Here is a 25,537-nt window from a genome sequence, read left to right as displayed (position 1 = left end):
AGTTGAAGCGAGCAATCTCAATAAAAGCTGCCTGCTACGCTGAGCAGGCAGACATCTCTCTGTCTCATCACTCTGTTGTGTGTCGTGTGTCTTTCTTCCCCCACGGACCAAGACCTACCGACAGATACCCTACAACACATACCCCCACTGCATTCCCACCCAGGCTCAGCAGAAGTCTGGATAGAGGCAGCACTGGGCACAACAACAGAGCGTCATTTCTCACGTACCATATTCACAAACTGTTGTTAAAAAAGGGAGATCAAACAGAACAAAAAATAACCCAACTGTGCTTACCAAACTACAGCCCTGGTATCAATAATACATAACTGCTCAGTTTACATTGGACTTAAATTGCCTAAAAGTTAGTTTCATTGATTAGACACAGTGAGATTGTTCAACTCCACTGATACAGACCTGGTGTCTATATGCATAAATGCTGAAAAAATTAGTTATGCAGCTAAGCAAGCTGCATCCCCTCCGTGTTATCCAAAGGCAGGCTTCTTATCAGAAGTCAGGTATAAATACAATAGCTAACTTTTACTTTCATGATTAACATCAAGTCACATTCTTTCCTCTGCACATAATCTCATCACATATTACTTGCATCTCAGAAAATACAAAACATAAAAAAAGAATGCGAGTTACTATAATCAAATTGTTTGAAATTTTAATTGAGATTCGTTTGTTTTGCAACAGTTTCTCAAAGGCTAGCTATGATGAAACACAAGAATCATTTTGAATGAGACTAAATAAAAGTACAAATCTCAAGAAATAATTTTGCATTTGGAGAAGACTGAATAGAAAAGCCTGATTTTAACAGGATTACCAAGAGCATTAGGGAACGTCCTTGCAAAAATTCCTCCCTTTACTTAAGGCTTTGAAAACAAGGTTTTTCAGAAGTATGGAGGCACCTCTAATCTCAAGGCAATAATTCAGAATTGGAAGTTCTTAGCATCCTTAAACATAGAGCTAGACAAGTATTTTCTAAACAAACTTAAGATTAACAGGTCATTACCGTAAAGTTATTAAAATTATATTCATTCTTGCCATTGGGATCTGGCATTGTAATTGTCAGTCACTCAGTTGTTCCCAATTTATTGGATTAAGCAAATAATGCAATATTTCATGGATGCTATTGTTTTATTATCTAATACTAATTAAAATATTTACACTCTTACTTTTCAATCCACATTTTAGGACTCATGGCTTTTACTTTTAGCACAATGTTTTTGTGTCAAGTGTCAGAATTTCATTAAAAAAAATCAGGAACCTGATACCATATAGACAAGCCTTCTCTATATTTATGTTTAAAAATATTCATTTTCAAAAATGACAATTTATAAAAGAAGAGCCTTCTAGTAGCTTTCTTCTAACTCATGTTTACCACAGATTCTACTGAGCTTTTCCTAATTTAAAGTGTCCCTTTTAGAGTGTCCTGCTGCCTCCACATAGAATCAGTTTCCTCCCTCATCCCCTTCTAAATTTAATGAAAAAAAAAATCAGTAGCTGATATAAAGCACTAAACATTACCTACATCGCCTTTTATTGAACTAGGATCTTGAACACTCCCTAGCTTTGTTGAAATTTAACCACTGTTGTGCTGGTTTTGGCTGAGGTAGAGTTAATTTCCTTCCCAGCGGCTGGTGTGGGACTGTGTTTGGATTTGTGCTGAACACAGGGTTGATAATACAGAGATGTTTTTGTTATTGCTCAGCAGGGCTTACACAGAGCCAAGGCCTTTTCTGCTCCTCCTATGGCCCTGCTGGGGAGGGGACTGGAGGTGTGTGGGAGGTTGGGAGGGGACACAGTTGGGACAGGTGACCCCAACTGAGCCAAGGGATATTCCAGACCATATGACATCATGCTCAGTATATAAAGTGGGGGGAAGAAGGAGGAAGGGGGGGATGTTTGGAGTGATGGTGTTTGTCTTCCCAAGCCACCATTATGTGTGATGGGCCCCTGCTCTCCTGGAGATGGCTGAACACCTGATTCCCATGGGAAGGGCTGAATGAATTCCTTGTTTTGCTTTGCTTGTGTGAGTGGCTTTTGCTTTCCCTATTAAACTGTCTTTATCTCAACCCATGAGTTTTCTGGCTTTTACCCTTCCAATTCTCTCCCTGATCCTGCTAGTGGGGGAGTGAGTGGCTGTGAGGGGCTGGGTGGCTGGCTAGGGTTAAACCACAACAAAAAGGCACAGGATTTTTGTGCTCCAAGTCCTCCAGCAACAATGTGTTTTCCCCAGCCTGAAAGTTAGGGACTGCTGTTAGCAAACAGCAAACAGTCTGCCCAGAAAATTCACAGGTACCCAATTGGCCACTTACATTAGAACCCACCAGATTTTACTGATTCTTCTGCCACAGACACTCCGCAAATCTATAACAAGAGTTTGCTTCTATAGCAAGAGGAAAAGAGGTAAAGTTACTCTTACATATAGCCAGGGATGATGTAAGTGATACAAGCTATTCATTATTAAAATCCTCACAAAGCTGTCCGTGTCTTTGGTAGTTTCTGTTCCATGGCATTACATGAATGGGAAAGTTATTTTTCACATGAAAGAAGTGTAGTTGTACATGAAGAAAGCTAACTTTGGTCCACTTGTCCAGCTTCCTAAGGACAGCATATTGAAAAGGTGACCACCCACCATTGGTTCAAAAATTAATGTAAAAGCTAGCAAAAATAATTGGGTATTTCATTCCTAAACCTGCACAGTGTGATTATTTGTCCTAGTCATCTACCTTTTCATTCTGTGTTTCCACTAATTGTTGAGTTTTTAAGTCTTCAGCTTGTTCATGATTTTCCATATCTGCATCATCTACTTGACTAGTTTTATTTTCTTCTGCTTCTCCTTGATCAACACTTTCATATTCTACTTGTTCAAGGTCTGTTCCATCTATAAGTTCTGCCTGTACTTCTTTCATCTGTATTTGATTTACATGCCCAACGTGTAACTGCTCCATGTGAACTTCAGCACTTTGTTCAGTCTGAATGTGTTCAACTTCCAAGTAACTAATTTGCACCTGTTCTTGCAGTTCCTCCATCTGTGTGCCTTTCACTTGATTATCCTGTATGAGATCCCGGTGCATCTGTTCCACAGTTACCTGTGCAGGATCCACTTGTACCTGAATTACTGGTAGGACATGGACTTGCTCTACTTGTTCTATTATAGTCATTGATGTTACTGGTTCAGCTTCCATAGCTTCCACTGGAAGAACCTCTTCTGTCACTATTCGTTCTGAAATATTGTGCATGTCTTTGAGATGCCTTCTCAGCTCACTGCCTTGCATAAACCACAAATCACAGAAGGTACAGTGGTTGGGTTTGTCACCAGTGTGTATTACCAAATGATTTTTAAACTGATCCCAGCTGTTAAACACGCTGTTACAAACCTGAAACAAAAGATACAGTATGTTAAACAGTGCAAACAGAAATATAACAAAGTATAGTGCCTATTTCAGATCATGGCTTCACATAGTGTAGCTTCTTGCTACTTGGATTAAGAAAGCCCACCATGTATGTTAGAGGTAAAAGCTGAGAAGTCAGCTTCAAATGAACAGAAGACCTGGTATTTATTTTTAACACATGGTGTGCCATTTTGAGTTGTGCATACACAGGATATGAGTCAGTACAACATTTTAAAGCTTTCTTATTTTAACCTTATGTGAAATTCACATACAGATTCACACCCCAATAAATGTCTGGTGCTAGAATTTTGAGTGTAAAGCTATTTATGTAATAATATCTTATGATCAAAGTGCAATGCAAGCTGTCCTTTTACTGAAGTTCTAGATGCAGTACTACTAGCCAACATTTCCTTATAAGCTTTCATTTGTTCATGGATAGAGTAAACTCTCACATTTTGCCATTTCAAAAAAAATATTTGTGATTTTAGCAGATAGAAATGTCTTAAAACTCCATCTTTTTAAGTCTCTTCTAGCTAAAAGTACTGCTTTGACTGCAGACATACTATTTTCACAAAGCATATGAGCACGCTTCCCTTCAGCTGGCACGGAGGTAAGTAGCCTGAAAACAATACACAAAGACTGCAGAAATGAATGAGGTGCCAGGGTAGAAGAGAGAGAGAAGAATGGGGTAGAGTCAGGCTTGGAGTAAAGAAACGGAGTCAGGTGTCTTTGTCCACTCTTGGCTGCAGAAAGAAGCAAAGAACATGCATTTCACTGTTGGCAAATATTTTGAAACAGAATGTTCCATCTCCACAATTTTCAGCAACAGCACAGAAGGATGATAGAGTATCTAACAGGGATTAACTCAAGGAACAGGTCTGTGTAATGGAGCTGAATATCTCCATTTTGCTGTTGAAATCTTAAAACCATGTTTGTGATGCTAGTGACATGCTTTTTGTGTATGTGTGTCCCCTAGGATCATGCTTTAGAAAGAAGCTGAACACATACACTTCTTAAAATACTAACCTTATAGATAAGCACTCAAAATTACTTAGTCATACATAAAGGTAATGACTATCAGTAATACCCAGGCACATAATATACTGTTCTTGCCATGTGGAGCCTAATTCAGTACTCAAGGCGTACACTGAAGAGCACCAAAAGTGCTCATCAAGCAAATGCAATTTTGTTTTCTCCTCCTTGTTCAGTGAACCAAGATTTTATTTATTTAACACTATTAAAATTCAGTTCTAAAGAGAAAAAAATTCAAGAAAAATTTATCCAAGAATTCCTGTAGTTGCTGCAGGCTGAAATAACACTAACCCACATTTACAGTTATCTGTAACAGAGAAAGCTATGAGGTGAAGCAACTAAACCGAAGGGTCACAAAACCAAAACAGTATCTTCAATGAGGCTACTAGGTACAATTTTGTGTTATACAGTAGTTCTCATGTTCAAAACAAACTTATCTTTAGGACAAAAGCATGCTCCCAAGAATTAACTTCAGTATAGCATAACTAAACAATGCAACAGCATTGGTGAAAAACTTTTGATTAAATGAATTTATTCACCTCCTGCAGTATTCGCCACTTTCTGTGAATAAGATCACTCTTTTTTTTGAACAAATAAAGCTGATATCCAACAGTTTTCTTTACTACACAACCCAATTTAACCTCAAACCACAGCAATTCTGTGAACTGACTAAGGTGAGAGCCTTATTTGAGACTGTCACAGCAGTGGGGCAGCAAAATGGTAAATAAATATGCTACAACCAACCTCAGCTCTCATATTTTCTAGCTTTTCAGGATCAACTTTTAAATGCTAAGTAACATTCTTCTAAACAGCTGTTGTGAGTTTACTCGTTCTTTTCCCTCTGGAGCTGAAGATAGTTAATTTCAGGGGTGGACTTCCTGGTGCTGAGCCAATTAGAAGCTTTAGTAACACCTCTGCAAATTACATATTTAAGAAAACAGAAGAGAAGGCTTGTGGCGCAGAAGAAATTGGAGCCAGGAGAGTAGCAGAGGGAGCCGTCCAACCTGGGGGGCTGGGCCCCGCGGCCCTGGCCCAGGATGGGCCGGGGCAGCGGCCATGACCCTGGGTCCGCAGCAGCTGCTAGCCCGGAGCAGGCAGCGGAGGCTGTGGGCGGAGGGGCAACTGGGGCCAGGACTGGGGCCCCGGCTGAGGTGTGCAGCAGAGCGCAGAAGAAATTCCAGAGAGCGAGAGAAGAGCTGCTTGGGAGCCTCCCGGACGGCCTTGCCGCCTCCCCTGCCACAGCGGGGGAGAGGCGGCAGCAGGCTGGCTGCAGCTCTGAGCATCTGGCTCAGAGCAAGCAGAGGGGCCCCTGCGAAGGGGCGGTGGCAGCCACAGGACCAGCCGAAGGACTCTGCTGCGGTGCAGTTGCAGCCCATGAAGGAGGATTGCTATCCTGCCGTGGGAGGACTAAGAGGGAGTGAAGTCCTTCAGAGAATTTGCAACTCGGGGAGAGAGAGAGAGAGAGAGAGAGAAGCCACGTTGAAGCAGGTTGTTCTGGGTAGGACTTTAATGAAAACTATTGGGGTATAAAGACTGAGCCTAACCCCAGAACCTGCGACCTGGGGGAGGTGTGGACCTGACTTGGAGGGGTCCCCCGAGAACTTACTCCCCTGGGAGGGACCCCACGTAGCAGGGAAAAGACTCAGAGCTTTAACTCTCTGTAACCTGTGGTGAAGATCATGGTGGAGCAGGTTGTCCCCCCGCAGCCCATGAAGGATCATCGGGGGTGCAGAGACCCCTCGCACCCCGATGAAGAGAGACTTTAGCTATCGCCCTGAGAGTTCTCCTCCTGCATTGATGCAGGGGGCCGAAGGGTGGTTAGAAGTGTGTTTAATACTATGTATTTTATTACTTTTTAGTCCCTATCCTGTTAGCAATAAATTTTAATATTATCCTCACATCAAGTCTGTCTCGCCTGTGTGAACCTCTCTCACCTTTTAGCAATTTTGTGAGGGTTTAAATCCGGCCAGAGTAAACCCACGACAACAGCTTTTCATGTGACAGTTGCATAGTGACCAAGTACCCTACCTATCCCTCTACAGCATTTATATTTGCTTAAAAGACATTACAGATTGTCATCATAAGTTGAAATGACTTTACAGCCAGTCAATATATTGGTATTAAAGAGAAGAAGAATAAATTAGGAAATAAAATAGTACTTTGTATTTTGGACATTAGTGAAGCATGCTCACAAGCAGGAAAGGCCTAGGTCTGTTCATCAAGAACCTTAAAAAGGAAGCAGAAAGATCAGTAAGATGTATTTGAACACTTACCTACTCACAAGAATCTCTCTGATTAACTAAGTATTATGAAGCTCCATATCAGTAATTTAATATTTTAAATGGAACTACTTAGAATTTACCCTCATATTGTACTTGAAGGCAACCTTTATAATTTATTTTACTAAAAATAGTTCTTGGAGACATAAATCCACTTTTGTTGCCTTTCCTGCTCAGTACTCTCACACTCCCTCAGCACAGGAAGGAGGTATCTAGCCTCAGACTCTGCTACTCCTATTACCCACCTGACATTCGTACAGCTTCTTTCTTCCCTTTTTAGCTCCAGCTCCAGTCTGACAGGCCGTCAGGTGACATTTGAGTGTACTATTCCTAGCAAAACGCTCATGGCAATTTGGACATTCAAATGGTTTTTCACCTGTTAAGACAGACACAAGGATATGTAAGTGTATAAAACCAGCCAGTTTTTGGTCAGCTCTTCCTTTTGTGTAGGTTGATAAATATGCTGTAAAGACGTGGCCAACTGGACTATTCTACAGAAGAAAGACATTCTATGTAAACTTTATGTAAATAAAATGGCAAAAACCTAATATGGAGTCATAACTCTCATTTATAAAATCAAAACAAAATAAACCAAACAAATCAAAACAAAAACCATACACACAATAATGTAATATAATTCCCAGTGTCATTTAAGGCATATTCAGGTTTTTATGAAAGTTAGGTTATTATTCTGATGAAATATCTTAAAGAAATAGCAGCTATTTCTCTCTTTTCACCTGATAATAAGTTAAAGGCTCAACATTAGTATATACAAAGTGACACATTAACGAAGGAGGTATTTAAATAATACAAAGTTTTATTTTCAAGAACAATGACAGAGAGCTGAAACTAAGCTCCAGAAAAAGAAGTTGACACAGAATGACCATGAAGTAACAATGCATTGGTATTAAAACAAACAAACCAATCCTCAAAACTTTAATTCGAAGTAGTATATCATTATTACCATCATCAAATAGTAACAAAGAAAAACTGCTGTCTCTGTTTACTAATTTTATCATACACAAACACAATGAAATTCAAGGAAATTAAAGTACAAAAAAATTAGGAACGATGTGTTTCTTCTGAGTCTGGTAATTAATCTGTGGAGGTACTGATACCAACATCACTATTGAAACAAACTACTTCATGAACTCCAGAAGACGCTGATACATTTCAGGGAGTAACATAAGAATCTATTCTAGCTAGATTAAGTTTAAAAGCCTACATTTTCATGAATGCAGTAAGTATTGACTATTGAGATGGAAAGCAAATAAATCTGTATTTTCAGAAATAAAGACATTCAGAAGTGCAAAAATGTTAAATGGAGGGAACATTCCCCTTAATGGTTATAAAAGGCTATGTTTTTGGAAACTGTTGTACAGGTAATGCAGAAGATGCTTGAACTACCATCTGTCTTGTAGATCAAAAATCAGACATTGCATGAGCAACCAAATACAGAATCACAGAATCAACTACATTGGAAAAGACCTCAGATCATAGAGTCCAACCTTTGACCCAACACCACCTCCTCTACTAGACCATGGCACTAAGTGCCACATCCAGTCTCATCTTAAAAACCTCCAGGGACAGTGAATCCACCACCTGCCTGAGCAGCCCATTCCAATGCCCAATCACTCTCTCTGTGAAGAATTTCTTCCTAATGTCCAACCTAAACCTTGCCTGGTGCAGCTTAAGACTGTGCCCTCTTGTCCTACTGCTGGTTGCCTGGGAGAAGAGACCGATACCCACCTTGCTACAACCTCCTTTCAGGTAGTTCTAGAGAGTGGTGAGGTCTCCCCTGAGCCTCCTCTTCTCCAGGTTGAACAACCCCAGCTACCTCAGTCTCTCCTCATAGGACTTGTGCTCCAGTCCCTTCACCAGCCTCATTGCCCTTCTTTGGACATGCTCCAGCACCTCAATATCCTACCTGAATTGAGAGGCCCAGAACTGGACGCAGTACTCCAGGTGGTGCCTCACCAGTGCTGAGTACAGGGGAAGAATCACTTCCCTGATCCTGCTGGCCATGCTATTCCTGATACAGGCCAGGATGCCATTGGCCTCCTTGGCCACCTGGGCACACGCTGGCTCATGTTCAGCTTCCTGTCAATCAGAACTCCCAGGTCCCTTTCTGCCTGGCTGCTGTCCAGCCCCTCTGTCTCCAACCTGTAGTGCTGCATGGGGTTGTTGTGGCCAAAGTGCAGACCTGGCACTTGGCCTGAATACATTGGTGATCCAAGAGAATACCTCAGGAGGTAAGCCCCAGGAGCAAGAAATCAGGCAAGGAAGGCAAGAGACCAGCATAGCTGAGTAGGGACCTGTTGGTCAAACTAAAGAGCAAGAAGGAAATGCACAGGCAGTGGAAGCAAGGACAGGTATCCTGGGAAGAGTATAGAGATGAAGTTTGGCTGTGTAGGGATGGGGTCAAGGAAGGCCAAGGTGAAGCTGGAGCTGAACTTGGCAAGGAATGCAAAGAATAACAGGAAGGGCTTCTACAGGTATGTCAGCTAGAAAATGGAAGGCGAAAAAAGGTGTTACCCCCCCAATAAACAACACTGGTAAAATGGAAGCAATGGACGAGGAGAAGGCTGAGGTACTCAAGAACTTTTTTGCCTCAGTCTTCACTGGGAAGGGGGAAAGGCTTCAAACTGACAGAGAGTAGGTTTAGATTAGATATTAGGAATAAATTCTTCCCCGTGAGGGTAGTGAAGCCCTGGCACATGTTGCCCAGAGAGGCTGTGGATGTCTCATCCCTGGAAGTGTTCAAGGCCAGGTTGGACAGGGCTTGGAGCAACCTGGTCTAGTGGAAGGTGTCCCTGCCTGTGGCAGGGGGTGGAACGAGACAAGCTTTAAGGTCCCTTTCAACCCAAACCATTCTATGATTCTATGAATACTACAGAACAAAACTCACACCACAAACCTTCACCCGCCCCATGATCTAGTCACATTTAAGGAGTTACTTGAAGCAAGGCACTGCCCCGTTAAGGACTGATTTATTCTATTCTTAATCAAATTCTTCAACAATCTTCAACATATTCTGCTCAAAGTATCTGAAACTGACAAATCAAAAACAACAGTGGCAATATCCAAAGGCCAAAAAAACCATTGTGTGATTTCTTGCACAGTGCAAATCAATGCTGCGACCTCAGCTGTGCTGGTCACAGCAGCAATGGAAAACACAGAGAATGTATCAGCCTGCCTCTAGCTTGAGATGTGCACTGGCAAGCTGGGGAATAAACTCCTCTGCTAAAGGTGACAACTTGCTTCTCTTCCCCCAGGTGTCATTCAACTATGAGTTTATACAATCTCACTTAGATGAGACTAATGAGGGAGGTTCTTGGCCTGATCTAACAATTAATTTTTTTTTCATTTATGAGAACAGGTGAGATTTCACTTGCCAATCATAAGTAACTCTCAGGACAGAAATTCTGATCTAAGATAGTCCAATATTGTGCTGGTCCTTTATAATCCGGCAGCCATAGGAAGGGGACTGCCCAAAATAAATATTTTTTAACCCAAAGACATTCATAACAACACAGTGACTTATTTATTTGCCCAATATGTAAGAAATACTAGGGAATTCAACCATAACCATAAAGTTGCCAAATCATTATTTAGATTGGGTTTAGAAAGAAATAGTAAAGTTTGTTGGGGGTTTTTTTGGGTTTTTTCTTTCTTTTTTTCTCCCCCACAAACACAAAGGCAGGCATTTATCAAATGAACTTCTTGGGATCATTTATTCAAGGTATGCAAATAGAGTCCATTTATTCACTCCTATGGAAGATGTTATTTGCAGTTCAAAGTATGCTTCCTGTGAAACATATTTTAGATTAATGAAGAATGGCAAAGACCTTGATTAATTTTTCCCAATAAGTTTGTATAATCTGCATACAAATTAGTTCAATTACAGAGTTTACAGACATGGGCTGATTAATTTGGCTGCTTGGAGTAGCACATCACTGGAACTGGAAGTAATTAGATTCCATGTGTGATACTTGCATCAATAAATATTTAGAAAGTACTCTGCATCTCCTGTGATATGCTAAGTTGCTTCATCCCCAAAACCCTTTGTCACAACAGCAACCAACATACTGCTATATTTAGCTTATTCTGTTAATCCTCCACAAACTTTTCTCTGAAAAGACTTTTGTCAGGTAGCTTGTATTTGGCTTGGTCATAATGGAGAAACACTCCCTGCTTCATAGAGGATAAGGATTTGCCAAAGAGTTTTCATAAATGCAACTTTTAAGAGGCTATTTGGAGTAGATTGGATACAGTGTTATATATCAATACTCAGCAGTCCCATATACAGATGCAAAGAAGTTGAAATTAAAAGGCTTTCGCAAGAACAAGCTGCAAAAGAAATAAGACTGCTACCTTCTATTAAATTCTTATTGATGATTCATGACTGACATTACACAAAAACATCTAAAAGATCAGGACAACATGTATTTTACATTCAGAGAGCTATCTATATAATGCTCAGTAGCTATTCAGATAGTACAGACTTTTCAGTGAGATGAAGAAATAGCATCTTAACCTCCCATATTATATAGAAGAAGCACAAGTAATTTTGTACTCAAAAAATACCGTCCAGATTTCAAAGATTTTACAGTAACAAAAGTCTACTATAGTCACTAGAAATATTTTGCTGTGTTAATTAACAAAGAAAATGAAATCATAAATGAGATGTCAAGAGCAAGGGGGTATTTTATGCCTAATGCATTAACAGGCATTTGCTCATAAGTTCTGTTAAAGAAACCCTTTAAAATGTATATTTCACTGAGAAGCTCATGGTTCAGATCATATTTCAACAGAAACATTTACTAGTAGAATTGTGAACATAAGAGTGGCTCCTCAGTTTGGTACTTTTGAAGAAAAAAACATGCTTTCAGAAATTATTTTGAAAGAAATATTTTAAGATTTAATAGACTTAAGAGAGAAGCTTCATTAGTGCTTTCTGGTTTTGGGCATCCATTTTTAACCACCTCAATCCCTCAAAGTTTTTATCACTGTAAAACAAAAAAATAAAATAAAAAAAACAAACCAGCAGTTTAGTTGCAACTAGAAGCCAAGTATTTCTAGCACTCAGGACTCATGCGTTTTCTTCAGCATATTCTTTATTTCCCCAAAACATGCAAAACCCCAAAATACTAGAGCCAAAGCCACAAGTACAGGACTATAGCAGTGCTCTTACCTGTGTGCTTTCGGAGGTGCTCTTTAAAATGACCAAAGTGATCAAACTGCTTATCACAGTACTGGCATATATGTATTTTTTTGCCAGGTCTTTGCTTCTTGCTAGCACCACCTTCATCAAGGTGGTAACAGGTGAGGTGTTGTTTCAAAGCACTCTCTCGTAGGTACCTTTTATTGCATATGTCACACTTGTAACTCTCAGCAGAGTGTGTTTTCATGTGTTCCTTAAAATGGTAAAACAATTTAAATGAACGGTTACATTTTTCACAGTGGAATAAATTCTTCACGTGGGACAGCTGAAGTTCCACAATTTCAATATCTTCTACCTGTTTGCACAAGGGATCAGTTGCACTGCCACCTTCTTCTTGGATCTGGCATTTTGTCTCTCCTTGACGATACTTACTGGTGATATCAGCCAAAAGAGCCAAAGCAGATTCATCTGATGTACCCATTGTATGTATGTACTTTATAGATTGCTCTTCAGAAGCTACTTCAAGTGTTTCAATGCTGTTATCTTCTACTTCAATCATCCCTTCAGCAATCTCAACCTCAATTTCAACAGGCTCTGATTCTGCAGATGGCAGTGTTTCTGTGATAACATTAGAGGTTTCAGCTATCTTCCTCTTTTTTGCTTTATTTTTATCTTGCCTTTGATTTGATTCTAATGGTGATGAATTTTCTCTGTTCCTGCAAAACATTTCCATAAACATAGTTAAGATCTATAAGCACTTACATAACAATTCCTGCCTGATGCTGAGCTTCTGCATTAAATACTAGCTAGCTGTTTCTCAAAGAAGCTGAATTATGAATGACCACATAACCTGCACCCATTTCAGAAGCTAATTTGTCCTTTATCTATACACCTTTGAGCTGTAGAACAGCACAGTTAAAGCTGTGGAGCCTTTAACACAGGGTTATTCAAGTGTTTTAAATAGCTCCACTTGAATGATACAAAGCACCTATTCAAGAAGAAAGGCCAGTTAGCCTAATGACATAGGTGTATCTAAGAAACTTGTGAAATTCTGTACTTGGAAAGAAAACTTCTCCAAAGGAAGGAGTTCTTTGGCCTGCCTACCCAGAAATAAGATTAAAGTTCTTCCTACACTATTCACCTCAAGCTCTGGAGTGCATGCAATTGCCTGCAGCACTTACAGCTTCTTAGAAAACACTACAGCTGTGACTTCACACAATGATTATTATAACATCTTGTACTTCAAGAAAACACACAGCTAACAATTGTAATAAAACAGAAAAAAGCCACTGGGATGCGGAAGGAGTATTTTAGTTTAATTTATCTAGGCTTAAACACAGTCCTTTGCTCTGTTCCTCTTTTCCTTGCACCATAAACACACAACCCTCTTCCTCCAAGATGTCAGAGATAGCATCCCATCTCAAACACAGACAGAGCTAAGTGGGCCAATGCTTTCAAGTCACACACTCATGATTATCCACAGCACTTAAATGCTGGAGGTTTTACTACTGATTATCAGTTTTGAAAATGAGTGGCTACCTTCCACTCAAATCAGACTTACAAGAGTAATTTGTGCTTTTATCTTCCTTTGCAGCCTGATAAAAAGAGGAGACTACTGTCCTTGAGTACATTATGTGGCTCAGGTGTGAAACTGAACACATACAACACACTGTACTTCAAGGAATAACAATTGGTTCTTTTCTTTCAAGTCTAGATTATGTGCTGTGCAACTCTGATGCATTACACAAATGGTTAGTTCTATAATAACCTCTACTTTAGCTGAAGTTTCTGAAGCTTACCCCTTTCAGTCAAAGCTCAGATAGAGGCACTGTATTGCAATTTGTCCCCTTCCTACTGTGAAGGAGAAAACTGAGACTGACAGGTAGTACTCAAGTTTGTTTTTCTAACCAAAAACACCTGACCAAAAATCTATGAACAATTGAAATAACTCTAAGAATAAACTGGCTTCAACATGTATGTGTTAAGCCAAACATTTATTTCCTTGTAACGTAAGAATTACAGCATCTACAAGTGATGCATAACGAACAAACTGCATAACATTAAACAGTAGTGGGAATTAATTGCAGACTAGACAGTTTAGCTTGATGGACTGATCTGAATCCTGGTTCAACAGCTCTACCAGTGTACACAGACTCACAGTGATACCAATTAGAACATAGGTTTTCAATTTCAAGTGCCTGAAATTTCTCAAGCAGACAGCAAAGGTCTGCTTTTCCCTGAATGAAAAAAAAAGTTCTTTTGGTGATACTGATGCCTATGGATTTTTTTGATTTTTAGCTTTTTGTAGATTTTAGAAGTAGCTGTAGTCTGTCACACTTTAGCACAGTAGTTTACACATACCCCAACCCTATTACCCCATTTCATATCAAACTTTCTAAATTCCTTTAGTTTGTTTAGACTTCCCTCAAGGTAGGCCTTCATTCTGTTTAAGAACATTTGCACTGTGGCTTGAACAAGAAGATACACCAATAGACAAAGCAACCTTCAAAACCCAGAACCTTGGAGGAGCTCCAAGGACTGGACGTGCTGTGACGAAGAGGAAGATGAGGAAGGGGGGGTCTCAGGACCCCTGACTCAATTTCCAGGGGGGCAGAACTGGGGGGCGGATAGATCTGGGATTGGATGGACTGTACTATAAATTGTGTAACCCCTGGACACGTGGTGCGCGCATCTCTGTACTCCCTGTGGTTGAAGGCCTTCTATTAAAACTGCTCTCTACCTTATCTCTACTAATGATTGCCTGGTGAGTCTATTTTTGGCTCCCGTTATCTTAAGGCAACAATACCATGTTTAATCTTAATAATGTCAAAAAAGGGTGTTGGTGGAGTTGTAGAACTAGAAATGCACAATCCTATCTTTCTTCTTAAAAAACCCCAACATACTTATTCAGCTCTGCTACCAATCAACAGAATAACTTGATTCAAAAAAACCCAAAAAAACACTGATGTTGAAAACCAAGTTTCCAGGGTACCATGTCATGGAGGTTTTGTTTGTTTGGCTCCTAGAAGAACTCTGTGTCAGTGCCACTCTCCTTAGCTTAGTGTGCCTATGGGGAGATAAAGAAGAAACAAGTCTTTCCTTAACCTGAACACAAAGACCTTTCAGAATATTTAGAAGAGAAAACAAAGATAACCATAATGCTGGGAGGCATTTATTGCCCCTCCCTCTGCTTCATGACAGAAGAACAGTGTAGCATATGGAAGGAATGAGAACATGACAGCACTTTGGGAAAGGGAAGGAAGGGGAAGAAAAACAGCATGATGGGAATGGCACCTGCTTTTCTCAGGTTGGAGTTTGGTAATGGATTGCAGTTCCTTGTACTGTTTCTTGTACAGTACTGGATAAAAGGTGCTACAGCAACATTTGATTAAGTACTGATCCCATATGAAACCAATTAATTACATTTTTCAAGAAGTTTGAGACACTAATTTTGCAACAAGAAGTTTTAAAATCACTTCCTATTCTCTTGAAACCAGAAACCTGCATGAAATCAAAACACCAGTGCAAACTTGTTAATGTGGTCTAATTACCTGAGAGACATCGCCACTGTACAGCCAGCTGGCAATCAGGTGTGGGCAGTCAGATAGTACAGAGGCCTGGTATTAGTTATCACGAAGTCACAGCCCTACAATGTCTGCAACATTTACATCCATGTCACTTGTCATCAAGTTCCAGCCCAAAGAATGTGACATTCATTTTTTTAGCCTGTATAATTCTGACCCATATCTTATAGTACAAGAGTATACAATACCACAGAGGTTTAGGAGGTTCCAGGATAAAGAAGAGCACTGCAAAATACTGGCAGTCAGCTCTCGTAAAAGGATTCTTAAGATTCTCCATTTCAGTGTTGGGAAGAAAAAGAGGCTTATGTGTTTACCTGATTTCAAGTGCTTTGATCGCTTCTAACATCTGTAGATACTCAGCTGCTTTCCAAACATCATTTGCTTCTTCCTCACCTTGGACCATTAGTTTTGCTGTATAGGTGAACTCAATTAGGTGGCGAAATGCCATGTTACTTACACCTGTTTACAAGCAAGAAAAACAGCCTCTCTTAGCAATTCCTCAGTCTTGCACACTTGCCTGCTCACAGCACTCCAAGAGCCAGTTTCATGATGTCACCCTTGAAAGACTCACATTTGAATAAAAAGTCTACCATAGAAACACATGAATCTGGAAGAACTACAGAGTCATTCCATGACAAAGATAAAAAGAAGAATAAGATGGACAAAAAGCTACTTGTATAAAATAATAAAAAGTACATATTTAAACATAAAAATATGATCTCTCTCAAGAGAGCTCTGAGCAGCAAGCTACCAGAAGCTGAATTGCTCCAGGAAATTGCTCCTTGCCTACCAGGCAGGTATTGCTCCACATCTATCCTGTTCTTGCACCACAGCCAAGGTATCTTTTCAATTTTTCTTCAGAGGAAGTCTTTTTCAGTGGCAATAACTACCTGTACTGGTTTGGGTTGGGACAGAGTTAAATTTCTTCATAGTAGCTAGCATGGGGCTATGTTTTGGATTTGTGCTGAATCATAGAATGATAGAATGGTTTGGGTTGGAAAGGATCTTAAAAATCATCTAGTTCAAACCCCCTGCCATGGGCAGGGACACCTTTCACTAGACTAGGTTGCTCCAAGCCCCATCCAACCTGGCCTTGGACACTTCCAGGAATGAAGAGTCTACAACTTCTCTGGGCAATCTGTGTGTGAGGAACTGGACTTTTTAAATTGCCTTAAAACATTGCTACTGGAGTGAGCTGTGCAAGCCCCCTTCCAGGGGACTGAAGATAAGGCTGAGGGGAGGAGGCCCTAGGGGCGAAGTCTTGGGGGCGTGATGCCTATCTAAAGGAGACCAGTGGCACTCTCTGGATGTGTGATATTTATCTCCTATGGGCCAGGCCATGTCAAAGGGGCCATGTATACACACATCCATCACTACCCCAGAGGAGGCCTCTTAGTAGGGGTGCCTTTGAAGCACCCCCATCCCCAAGCCTAAATGACTGCAAAAACCAGTGCTTTCAGCCTCTGCAAAAGCGGCTCCCCATACACATGGGGTGGGACCAGGAGGGTTTCTCAGGGTATATAAACCCACCGAATTCTGTGTTTTGTGGGCTTCTCTCCCCCATCACTCCCCAACAGACACCAGTGACAACAGCAACCAAGTTCACCAGAGACCTTTGAGTGGTGACTATAACTTTTATTCTTCTCTCTCTTTCTTTCTTTCTCTCTTTTAACTCTTATTCTTTTCTCTCTTTCTTTCTCTCTTTTCCCTTACACATTTTCTTGGGTGGCTATATTACAATCAAAATGACTACATACCTGTTTTCCTTTGCAACCAAATTATTCTAAAAGAAGTCATATATATATATATGCAAACACTGATGACCTAGGGATATAATAATAAAACAAAAGTTACTCCTGCCTGGCAGGGCAGGTTGTAACACTGTGCCAGTGCCTCACCACCCTCATAGTAAAGAATGTCTTCCTAATATCTAATCTAAACCTACTGTCTGCCAGTTTGAAGCCAATGCCCCTTGTCCTGTCATTCCAGGCCCTTGTAAATAGTCTCTCTCTCTATCTTTCTTGTAGGCTCCCTTCAGGAAGGCTGCAATTAGCTCACCCCAAAGCCTTCTCTTTTCCAGGCTGAACAAACCCAATTCTCTCAGCCTTTCCTTGTAGGAGAGGTGCTCCATCCCTCTAATGAACTTGGTGGCCTCCTCTGGACTTGCTCCAACAGGTCGATGTCCTTCCTGTGATGAAGCAGTGTTGATAACACACTGATGTTTGAGTTACTGCTGAGCAGGGCTTATATAGAGCTAAGGCCTTTTCTGATTCTCACACCGCCCTGCCAGTGAGGGGGCTGGGGGTACGTGGGAGGTTGGGAGGAGACACAGCCAGAACAGGTGATCCCAACTGACCCAAGGGATATTCCAGACCATACGACATCATGTTCAGCATATAAAGCTGGGGGGGGGGGGCAGGTGGAGGGGCCACTGCTAGGGGACTTGGCTGGGCATCGGTCAGTTGGTAGCAAGCAACTGTTTTCATTTGCATCACTTCTCTTCCTTAGTTTTTTTCCCTCTCTCTTTTCTCTTTTACTTATAATGTTTACAAAGTTATTATTTCTTTGTAATTATGAAACTGGTTTTATCTCAACCCACAAGTTACTTTCTCACTTTTACCCTTCTGATTCTTCCCCCCCATTCCACTGGTGGAAAATGAGCAAACCTGGCTCTATGGTGCTTAGTTGCCAGCCAGGGTTAAACCACAACACTACCCCAAAACAACTCAAGAGCTGATATTTAGAGAGCTAATTGATATGATCAAGCATGCATTGAAGCCCATACCAGGAATACTACATTCATTTTGAGCTTGGGCACACAACTCTGAAGGTTTTTATTTGCATGAATCAGACTACCTTCAATTTCCACCAAGGGCTCCTGAGTGAAATCTTGGAAGAATTTGTAGAAGAACTGGCTACAGGCAGCAAGAACAGCCTTATGAGCTTTGAAATGGTGACCTACAAAGACAGACAAAAAATTTGGTTTAGGATAACACCTTCCTTACTCATAGTGCAGAATAAGTACAGATGCAGAGAAAAGAACAGCTGCAGAATCACCCAGTCTACAAATCTATTCCAGCAGCACATAGTCACTTAGTATGTCTCCTTGTAACATGAGATACCACTGCCTGTCCCATCTTATGCAGATCCTTGCTGACATCACTGACCTTGTTGAAGCTCTGCAATTCAATCAGCCGAAGGACTCACTCAAGTCTTTCTCTTTTCAGATATTTAAGTTGTGGGAAATTCCTGTTGAAATTTTTTCCCATATGTCTTTGGCTCAGCTCTCAGGTTTTATCCAAGCTCTCCTTAGTTTTTGCTGCTCTTACATATGGATGTATTTAATCATCACTTCTGCCAGCATAAAGATCCCTGCAGAACAAAGTAGTTCTGCTGTGTTCTTCCTGTTTTCTAGACTGTGTATTCCTCATCACTGTGTTGCCTTCTCCCTGGTGTGGGCATGAACACTCAGAAGGCTCCATGGGACAGAGGTAAAAGAAGCAACATGGATTAGAACTACCCAGCTGCACAAGAAAACAGTTTTGAGCTCCATATGTGGATTTTGTAATACTAGAGCAGGAACAAACATTCAGGATAAGTTTTGTGCAAGCGTTGTCAGTGAAACTACAGTGATTCTAAAGAGTAATGTTTTCTTCATTTGCTTACTTTTTTCTAATCCAGGCTCTGTAGGACCCTTTTCTTTCAAGTAAGTTCTTGCTATCCTTTTAAGGATCAGGTGGTACTTCTTTAGCTAGGTCTGTCCTAGTGGACACTGCCTATCTTCCTTGAAGTGCTCATTCATTCTAAGACATGTTTGGGATAAGAAGCAATCTTAGGTGTTCTATTAGACACCACCTTTTCTAATGAAATAATAAGTATTTATATCTCCATCTTCCTTTTACACTAATACTTATGTCTTTAGAATTCATAGAAAAAGCAAGTTGTTCTACCTTATTTAAACTATTATATTAAAATAGTAGGCAGATACCAGAGAAGCAAGAAGGCAGTCTTATTTCAAGATGTTTTTCCTTTTTTTTTTTTTAAATAATCAACCAATATTTGTATGAGTTCTCTACATGCAAACAATCAGTTAGGGAAAGATATTTTTACAATGTTTTGGAAATCCTTAGACAACACATTAAATATAGCACAGCCATTTCAAAGTGGGTTTCTATCTGAAAATATTTAGCCCCTTGTTTGGAAGGGGCTCCCTATTCTCTGCCTCTACTCCACTCTCATGAAACCCCACCTGGAGCACTGCATCCAGGTCTGGAGTCCTCAGCATAGGAAAGATGTGGATCTGTTATAGCAGGTCCAGAGGAGGCCACAGAGATGATCAGAGGGCTGCAGCACCTCTCCTATGAAGGCAGGCTGAGAGAGAGCTGGGGCTATTTAGCCTGGAGAAGAGAGGGCACTAGGGACACCTTAGAGCACCTTCCAGTGGCTAAAGGGGGTCTATAAAAAAGAGAGTGACTTTTTACATGGGCAGATAGTGATAGGACAAGGGGGAGTGGTTTTAAACTCAAAGAGGGGAGATTTAGATTAGATATTAGAAAGAAATTCTACCCTGTGAGGGTGGTAAGGCACTGGCACAGGTTGCCCAGAGAAGCTGTGGCTGCCCCATCCCTGGAAGTGTTCAAAGCCAGGTTGGATGGGGCTTGGAGCAACCTGGTCTAGTGGAAGGTGTCCCTGCCCATGTCAGAGGATAGAATGAGATGAGCTTTAAGGTCCCTTCCAATCCAAACCATTCTAGGATTATATGAAAAGCAGAAGCAAAATTATTAATCACTGCTGGAGACTGTTCAGCCCAAGATTAATAAATGAAACTCTGCAAACAATTCACATACCAATACAGAGCCAAGAATTTGTTAGCAGGCAAGTTTGACAGCTGACCTGTGACAAACCCAACAGTTTCCCAGCACAGCTTTCAGAATTCTCTGGATACCAACTGGTTCTCAGGCATATACATACCATCGACAATCAGAGTGATATCTGTAAACTGGTCCTGCTCACGTTGTTCATTTAGTCTATCCAAAATAACTTTATAGTGTTCGGGGAATTCCTGGATACATTCCATCATTTCTTCGGCTTCCATGGCAAAAGGATTAATCTGCAAAAGATGTGGTAGGACAGTAAGAATACTGTGCCACTTAGAAAGTACTATGCACAGTCAGGTTAGTATACAAACATGAACTAACTAGCACTTTTCAGGGACTAAAAAACCAATAGGAACACCAAACTGTCTTGGTGACAGATTTACCTGATTTTAGCTGACAGGTAGGAAACAGGGTTAATGAAGTATGGTCTTATTTATACACATGAAAAAGCAGTCAAAGTGGGTAAAGTGCATTTCTTCATTCAACAGATTCAGCAGGGACCCACCTCCCTCAAAGCAAATACTGCAGGGATGTAACATCTCCACTGCTAACTATTCTACATCTCAGCAGCATAATGTCAGAATCTTTATAAAGTTACTTCTTGCAATTCTACCGATCCTCTTTGTGAAAGAATGGTTCTGGAAATTTTCATACTTGTCACATTTTGTATCTAGTAAACATAAGACATTTACTTCCTTTAAATAAGGAAGTAATAAAACAGCACTTTTCAGTTTTTGGGTACACAGCAGTTGCCAGGGATTTAATGTGTTGTCACACCCAAGAGCAAAGAGCTTCTTATTTACCCAGCCTTCTTACACTTCTCCCCCTACAAGGTGAAATATTCTTTGCAAACCTTTTAAGAGATATGTATGCTTGTAATCTCATGGCTCTTCCTCCCTTACTTATACAACAAACATAGCTGGGGGTGGGAGTTGCAGAGATCCTCAAACCTGAAAAGGTTTAGCAGAAGTCTGTGTCTGTGGATGAGACAGATGTTGGTGTGCTGCTGATGCAAAAGAATCTCTGGAGAGAGTCCAAGTGCTTCAATGAAAGCATTTCACAAATTAACTCTGGGCAAAATTACTTCAGATCTGTGCAGCAGCACTCATCTTCAACTTCCACATTCACATGGCTCTCACACTGAGAATGCCACAGACAAAGCAAAGACATTTCAAAGTCACATTAATGCAGAAACTTTGTTTTCATAGTCTAACTCACTTGGAAGAACATATGGTTTCTGAGAGATGGTCATTGGGCTTGAATGAGTCTTATAGTGAAGGGTATGTCTCAAACTCCTTTATTGTTTTACTTAGTATGGACAAAAGGAAGAAAGTCAGAGGAGCAGCTAGTATCAAGCCAAACATTGAATACAGAGATGGAAAATTCTGGTGTGGCAAAGAAGCAGTTTTCTTTAGAGTGCTAGAAGAAACTAGATAGCAGGTGCTCCCTAACTTGTGCAGATCTTCTGTACGTGATTGGATTTGAAAAGTCCTGAGCTGGTGCCACCATGCTTGCTAACTCCCCTGTGCAGCTGCGTAAATCCTACCTCGCTTCCAACAAACACATAGTGGAGAAGAATTACCTGGTTATGATAAAAGCAAAGTTATTGTTTTATGACTAACGGACAATCAAGTGAAGGAAACTGTGGAATTCCTATTTTTACCACAAAACACACTCTTTTTTGCATCTCAGAAAAACTGTCCCATTTTGCCAAGAGATGGAAAAAAGAAGAGCAGAAGCAATTGCTTATGGAAGTTTAGTTCTATCTGCTATCACTGCTTTGCCAGGCAGATGCTGAAATACATATCAGGATCTCATGAGGGCAAAGGAGAAAGTGAGGTTGAAGGAAGAGAATGCTGCTGCCTTCACCTCATCTGTAATGATAGGTCTAGGACAGATGATCAGCATCTTTCTTCCATCCATCATTCCATAGTCTCGTGTGGAAAGGTGTCAGCCATTTTACTTCACCGCTTAATTTTTCTTGCCCATTTTTGACACGTCGTACAAGGATATATGACTTGCAGTTAAAAACGTAATTCCCTAAAAGTTAAACCAATCAAAATTTCAACCTCAAATCTCATCATTTCCACCTATCCAGAATTTACTTCCAAATTGCATGTTTATAGGGAGATCTTACGCCCCCCTCCAAAATAACAGAGCAAGCTCCCCAATCTAAGAAATTTTAAAAAGTTTCAGTCTCTCAGAACACTAAAAATCACAAATAAAAAAACGACTTACGATAGGTAATTTATTGTCCTGAATTAACACAAAACTAGTAAAAATGTGTGAATTTATCACACATCTAAATACAGTTGCAGCATCCTTTGACTCTTCTAATTTTAAACTCTGTGATATTGCAGAAGAAAGCCCAACAGAACAGCACATGTTCAATGAGAGCATAACTACTTTGGAGCAAGAAGTGAAATGCACAGTCCTCAGAAAAAAACCAAGAAGCCAAGAAAGGCAGACAGAAGTGATCCAAGTTGACAGGCTCATATATGAATGATGAAAACTGGATTAATTCAGTTATTTACCTGGATTTTTCAGCAGACTCAGTTGACTACTGACTTTATTAATTTCTGACACTAGATGCATCTCACACAATATACATGCAATCGGCAGATCTGTTCTTATAAATCTACCTCAATTAAGCCATCTTATTATTTCCACACTCCTGAACTTCAACAGGAACTCCTCTTATTTCAGGCACAAGATATTTGTTTTCTTTGTCTACATGGATCATACACAAATGCAGGCAGGCAAGGCAGGCAACACAGAACAGCAGACTGAGCACTGGCCAAACCACTGCCATGTCATTGTAGCCACATCAGGAAAGGAGAATGAGGGGTGTTTGGTGGGTAACAGCAGTGGTTGCTTCAAGATAACACAGACACGAGAACTACTTCTGCAATTTGCTATGCATTTTTCTTCAAAAATAACAGCCACAGAGCAAGGACGTGAGTCAGCCCCTCAGTTCCCTCTCGATCGCATACAAGGCCTCACTATCTCTGAAGCGACCCAGGCACTCACGCCCCGACGAGCAGGGCAGGGCACAAGCTGGGTGTGGCACTGCCAAGGGGCACGAGAGGCCTCCAGTTGTCCATAGCGGCTGCAAGGCAGAACTGCGACCTGCCGCCAAAACCCACCGGCTCGAGTTTCCGCGGAGCTCTCGAAAGCGAGGCCGAGGCCCAACCCCGTCAAAGCCACTCACAGCCCCGCGGTCAGCCATAGCCCCACTGGCGGGCGCTGGCGGTAATCAGCGCGAACCCCGCCAATCGTAAGGCGGCGGCAGAGCCCGCCCCAGGCGGAGAAGCAAATGAGTGCCCGCCGAGTCCCAGGAGCGGCAGAAGACGGAAGGCCTAGCCAGTGCTGAGTGCCTGCCGGGCACGGACACGGGCACAGGCGACGGCGACCGCCTTCAAGTGCGAGTATCCCACGAGGGCACCCCCGAGAAAGGGACCCGACCGCTGCTGGCCCGAACCGTACGTTCAGCAACACTGCCACCTCATTAGTCGTTATTACGTCATCAAAGCGCGCATTAAATACATTCCTTTTCAATTCCCGGCCGGGTTGCACCCTGGAGGCAGTTTCGCTGAGTAACTCACCGTGAGGAGCCCCTCACCCTGCCGCGCTCTCTCTGCTGTTACCGCTTCCTGCTCCCCAGCACGCTGAAAAGCGGGACAGGCGCCGGCCAATCGCTACTCGCACTCCTGGCCTGCACCGCGTGCGGAAGTGACGGTAGGGTCAACCTTTCACACGACAGCGTGCGGGGGGGTAGGGGTGGGGTGCGGTTCGACTGCTCGGAGCATTCTGAGAGTTGTAGTCTGGGATGTGTGCGTGTGTCAGCACCGTATGGCTGCGGGCAGGGAGCGGTCGTTGGAGGTAGGTGACGCCGCCGTGAGAAGCCGCAGCCGGGGCGGGCCTGGGGGGAGGAGGGGCAGGCGGGCTACTTCCTCCAGGATTGGCACATCGCCGCGTCGCTGGTTCTCTCCGCAGGGGAGCAGGCAGTGCCCACGCGGGGTGGGGCAGCCGCGAGAACTGGCGGCTCCGACGGTCATTTCGTGCAGTCTCGGCCCTGAGCTGCGGTGGGAGCCCTGGCGGGTGCCCATTCCGCCCGGTAGGACGGCTGTTCCGCCCCTGGGAGGGACACGGCTGCTTTCTGAACATAAAAGAAAAATGCAATTGAATTCATCATTAGGATAAGATTAAACGCCGTCGTTTTTACCCAGATTTAAAGTCTATACGTTTGCCAGTTTCAGAAATGAGCCAACAAGCACGTGCAGATTACTTGTAACAAAGTGCTGGCAATATTTGACTGCCCTTACTCTGTTATGGAAAGTACATGTGCTAACCACCATAACAGGGTTCAACTCTAGGTTTCTGCTGAATCAATAAGCCAAAAGGAGCTTCTTCTATGCAGTCCTTTTTATTAGTAGCACTACAGCTTAAGCTGGATGCTTCCGAGAGGGACCTTGAACAAAAAAATCCCTGGGCAATTATACCCTTAAAATCTTAATTTCCCACCTGTCATGCAACAGTTCAGACCAGTAGTAATAGTAGGGTCTGGTGTCTTCTGGTTCTTCACATCTTTATCACTGTCTCTAGGCGGGCCATTTCTTATCTCTAAGGTTGCAGTTTCTGTTAATGAATGTTCATAGTGGTTTAATGCCACTTGAATTCATATTTGTTTTAGTTCAGTTATAATGTCACTGTGGTTGTATTCATTCCTCTTTTATGCTACCACCTGTAGCATCTAAATTTTTTAGCCTTTTTCGTCACTGCATTTCACTAGGGACTTTTATGCCCTTTCCTCTTAATGGTTGAGTCCACATAAGGTGTGGACCACTGTTTTAAGGCAGTGGTTCCTTATGGTAAAAAGGAAAGGCTGAAGGCTTCGTACTTTCTTTGCAAATGCTATCAGCTCAGTATGTTAAGTTCTATAGAAATGCCTGAAATATAAATCACAGAATCACAGAATCTGCTGAGTTGGAAGGGACCCACAAGGATCATGGAGTTCAACTCCTGGCCCTGCACAGGACCGTCCCCAAGAGTCACACAATGAGCCTGAGAGTACTGTCCAAATGCTTCTTGAGCTGTCAGCCTTGGTGCTGTGACCACTGACCTGGGGAGCCTGTTCCAGTGCCCAAACATCCTCTGGGTAAAAAACCTCTTTCTAATATACAACCTAAACCTTCCCTGA

The 25,537-nt window shown here is 41.7% G+C and overlaps 1 protein-coding gene across 3 annotated transcripts; it reads right to left on the bottom strand.

Annotated features, from left to right (window-relative positions):
- Positions 1-1,497: 1,497 nt before the first annotated feature.
- LOC135405237 (zinc finger protein 131-like) lies at positions 1,498-25,191 on the bottom strand. Of its 3 annotated transcripts, none has more exons than XM_064639908.1 (7): positions 23,484-25,191; positions 20,432-20,570; positions 18,317-18,418; positions 15,775-15,919; positions 11,907-12,592; positions 6,958-7,088; positions 1,498-3,386 (listed from the first exon to the last, which is right to left on the bottom strand). In XM_064639908.1, the coding sequence occupies exons 2-7, from the start codon at positions 20,553-20,555 to the stop codon at positions 2,724-2,726; spliced, it is 1,851 nt and encodes a 616-aa protein (XP_064495978.1). In that variant the 5' UTR covers positions 20,556-20,570; positions 23,484-25,191; the 3' UTR covers positions 1,498-2,723. The 3 variants fall into 3 exon arrangements, with proteins under 3 accessions (XP_064495978.1, XP_064495977.1, XP_064495976.1); XM_064639907.1 differs by having other exon boundaries at positions 23,943-25,191; XM_064639906.1 differs by lacking the exon at positions 23,484-25,191 and adding an exon at positions 22,207-22,411.
- Positions 25,192-25,537: the final 346 nt, after the last annotated feature.

The sequence above is a fragment of the Pseudopipra pipra genome, chromosome W (assembly GCF_036250125.1).
Source record: "Pseudopipra pipra isolate bDixPip1 chromosome W, bDixPip1.hap1, whole genome shotgun sequence".
NCBI lineage: Eukaryota > Metazoa > Chordata > Aves > Passeriformes > Pipridae > Pseudopipra > Pseudopipra pipra.
The sequence above is the reverse complement of the archived record's forward strand: the minus strand, read 5'-3'. Positions and strand labels throughout refer to the sequence as shown.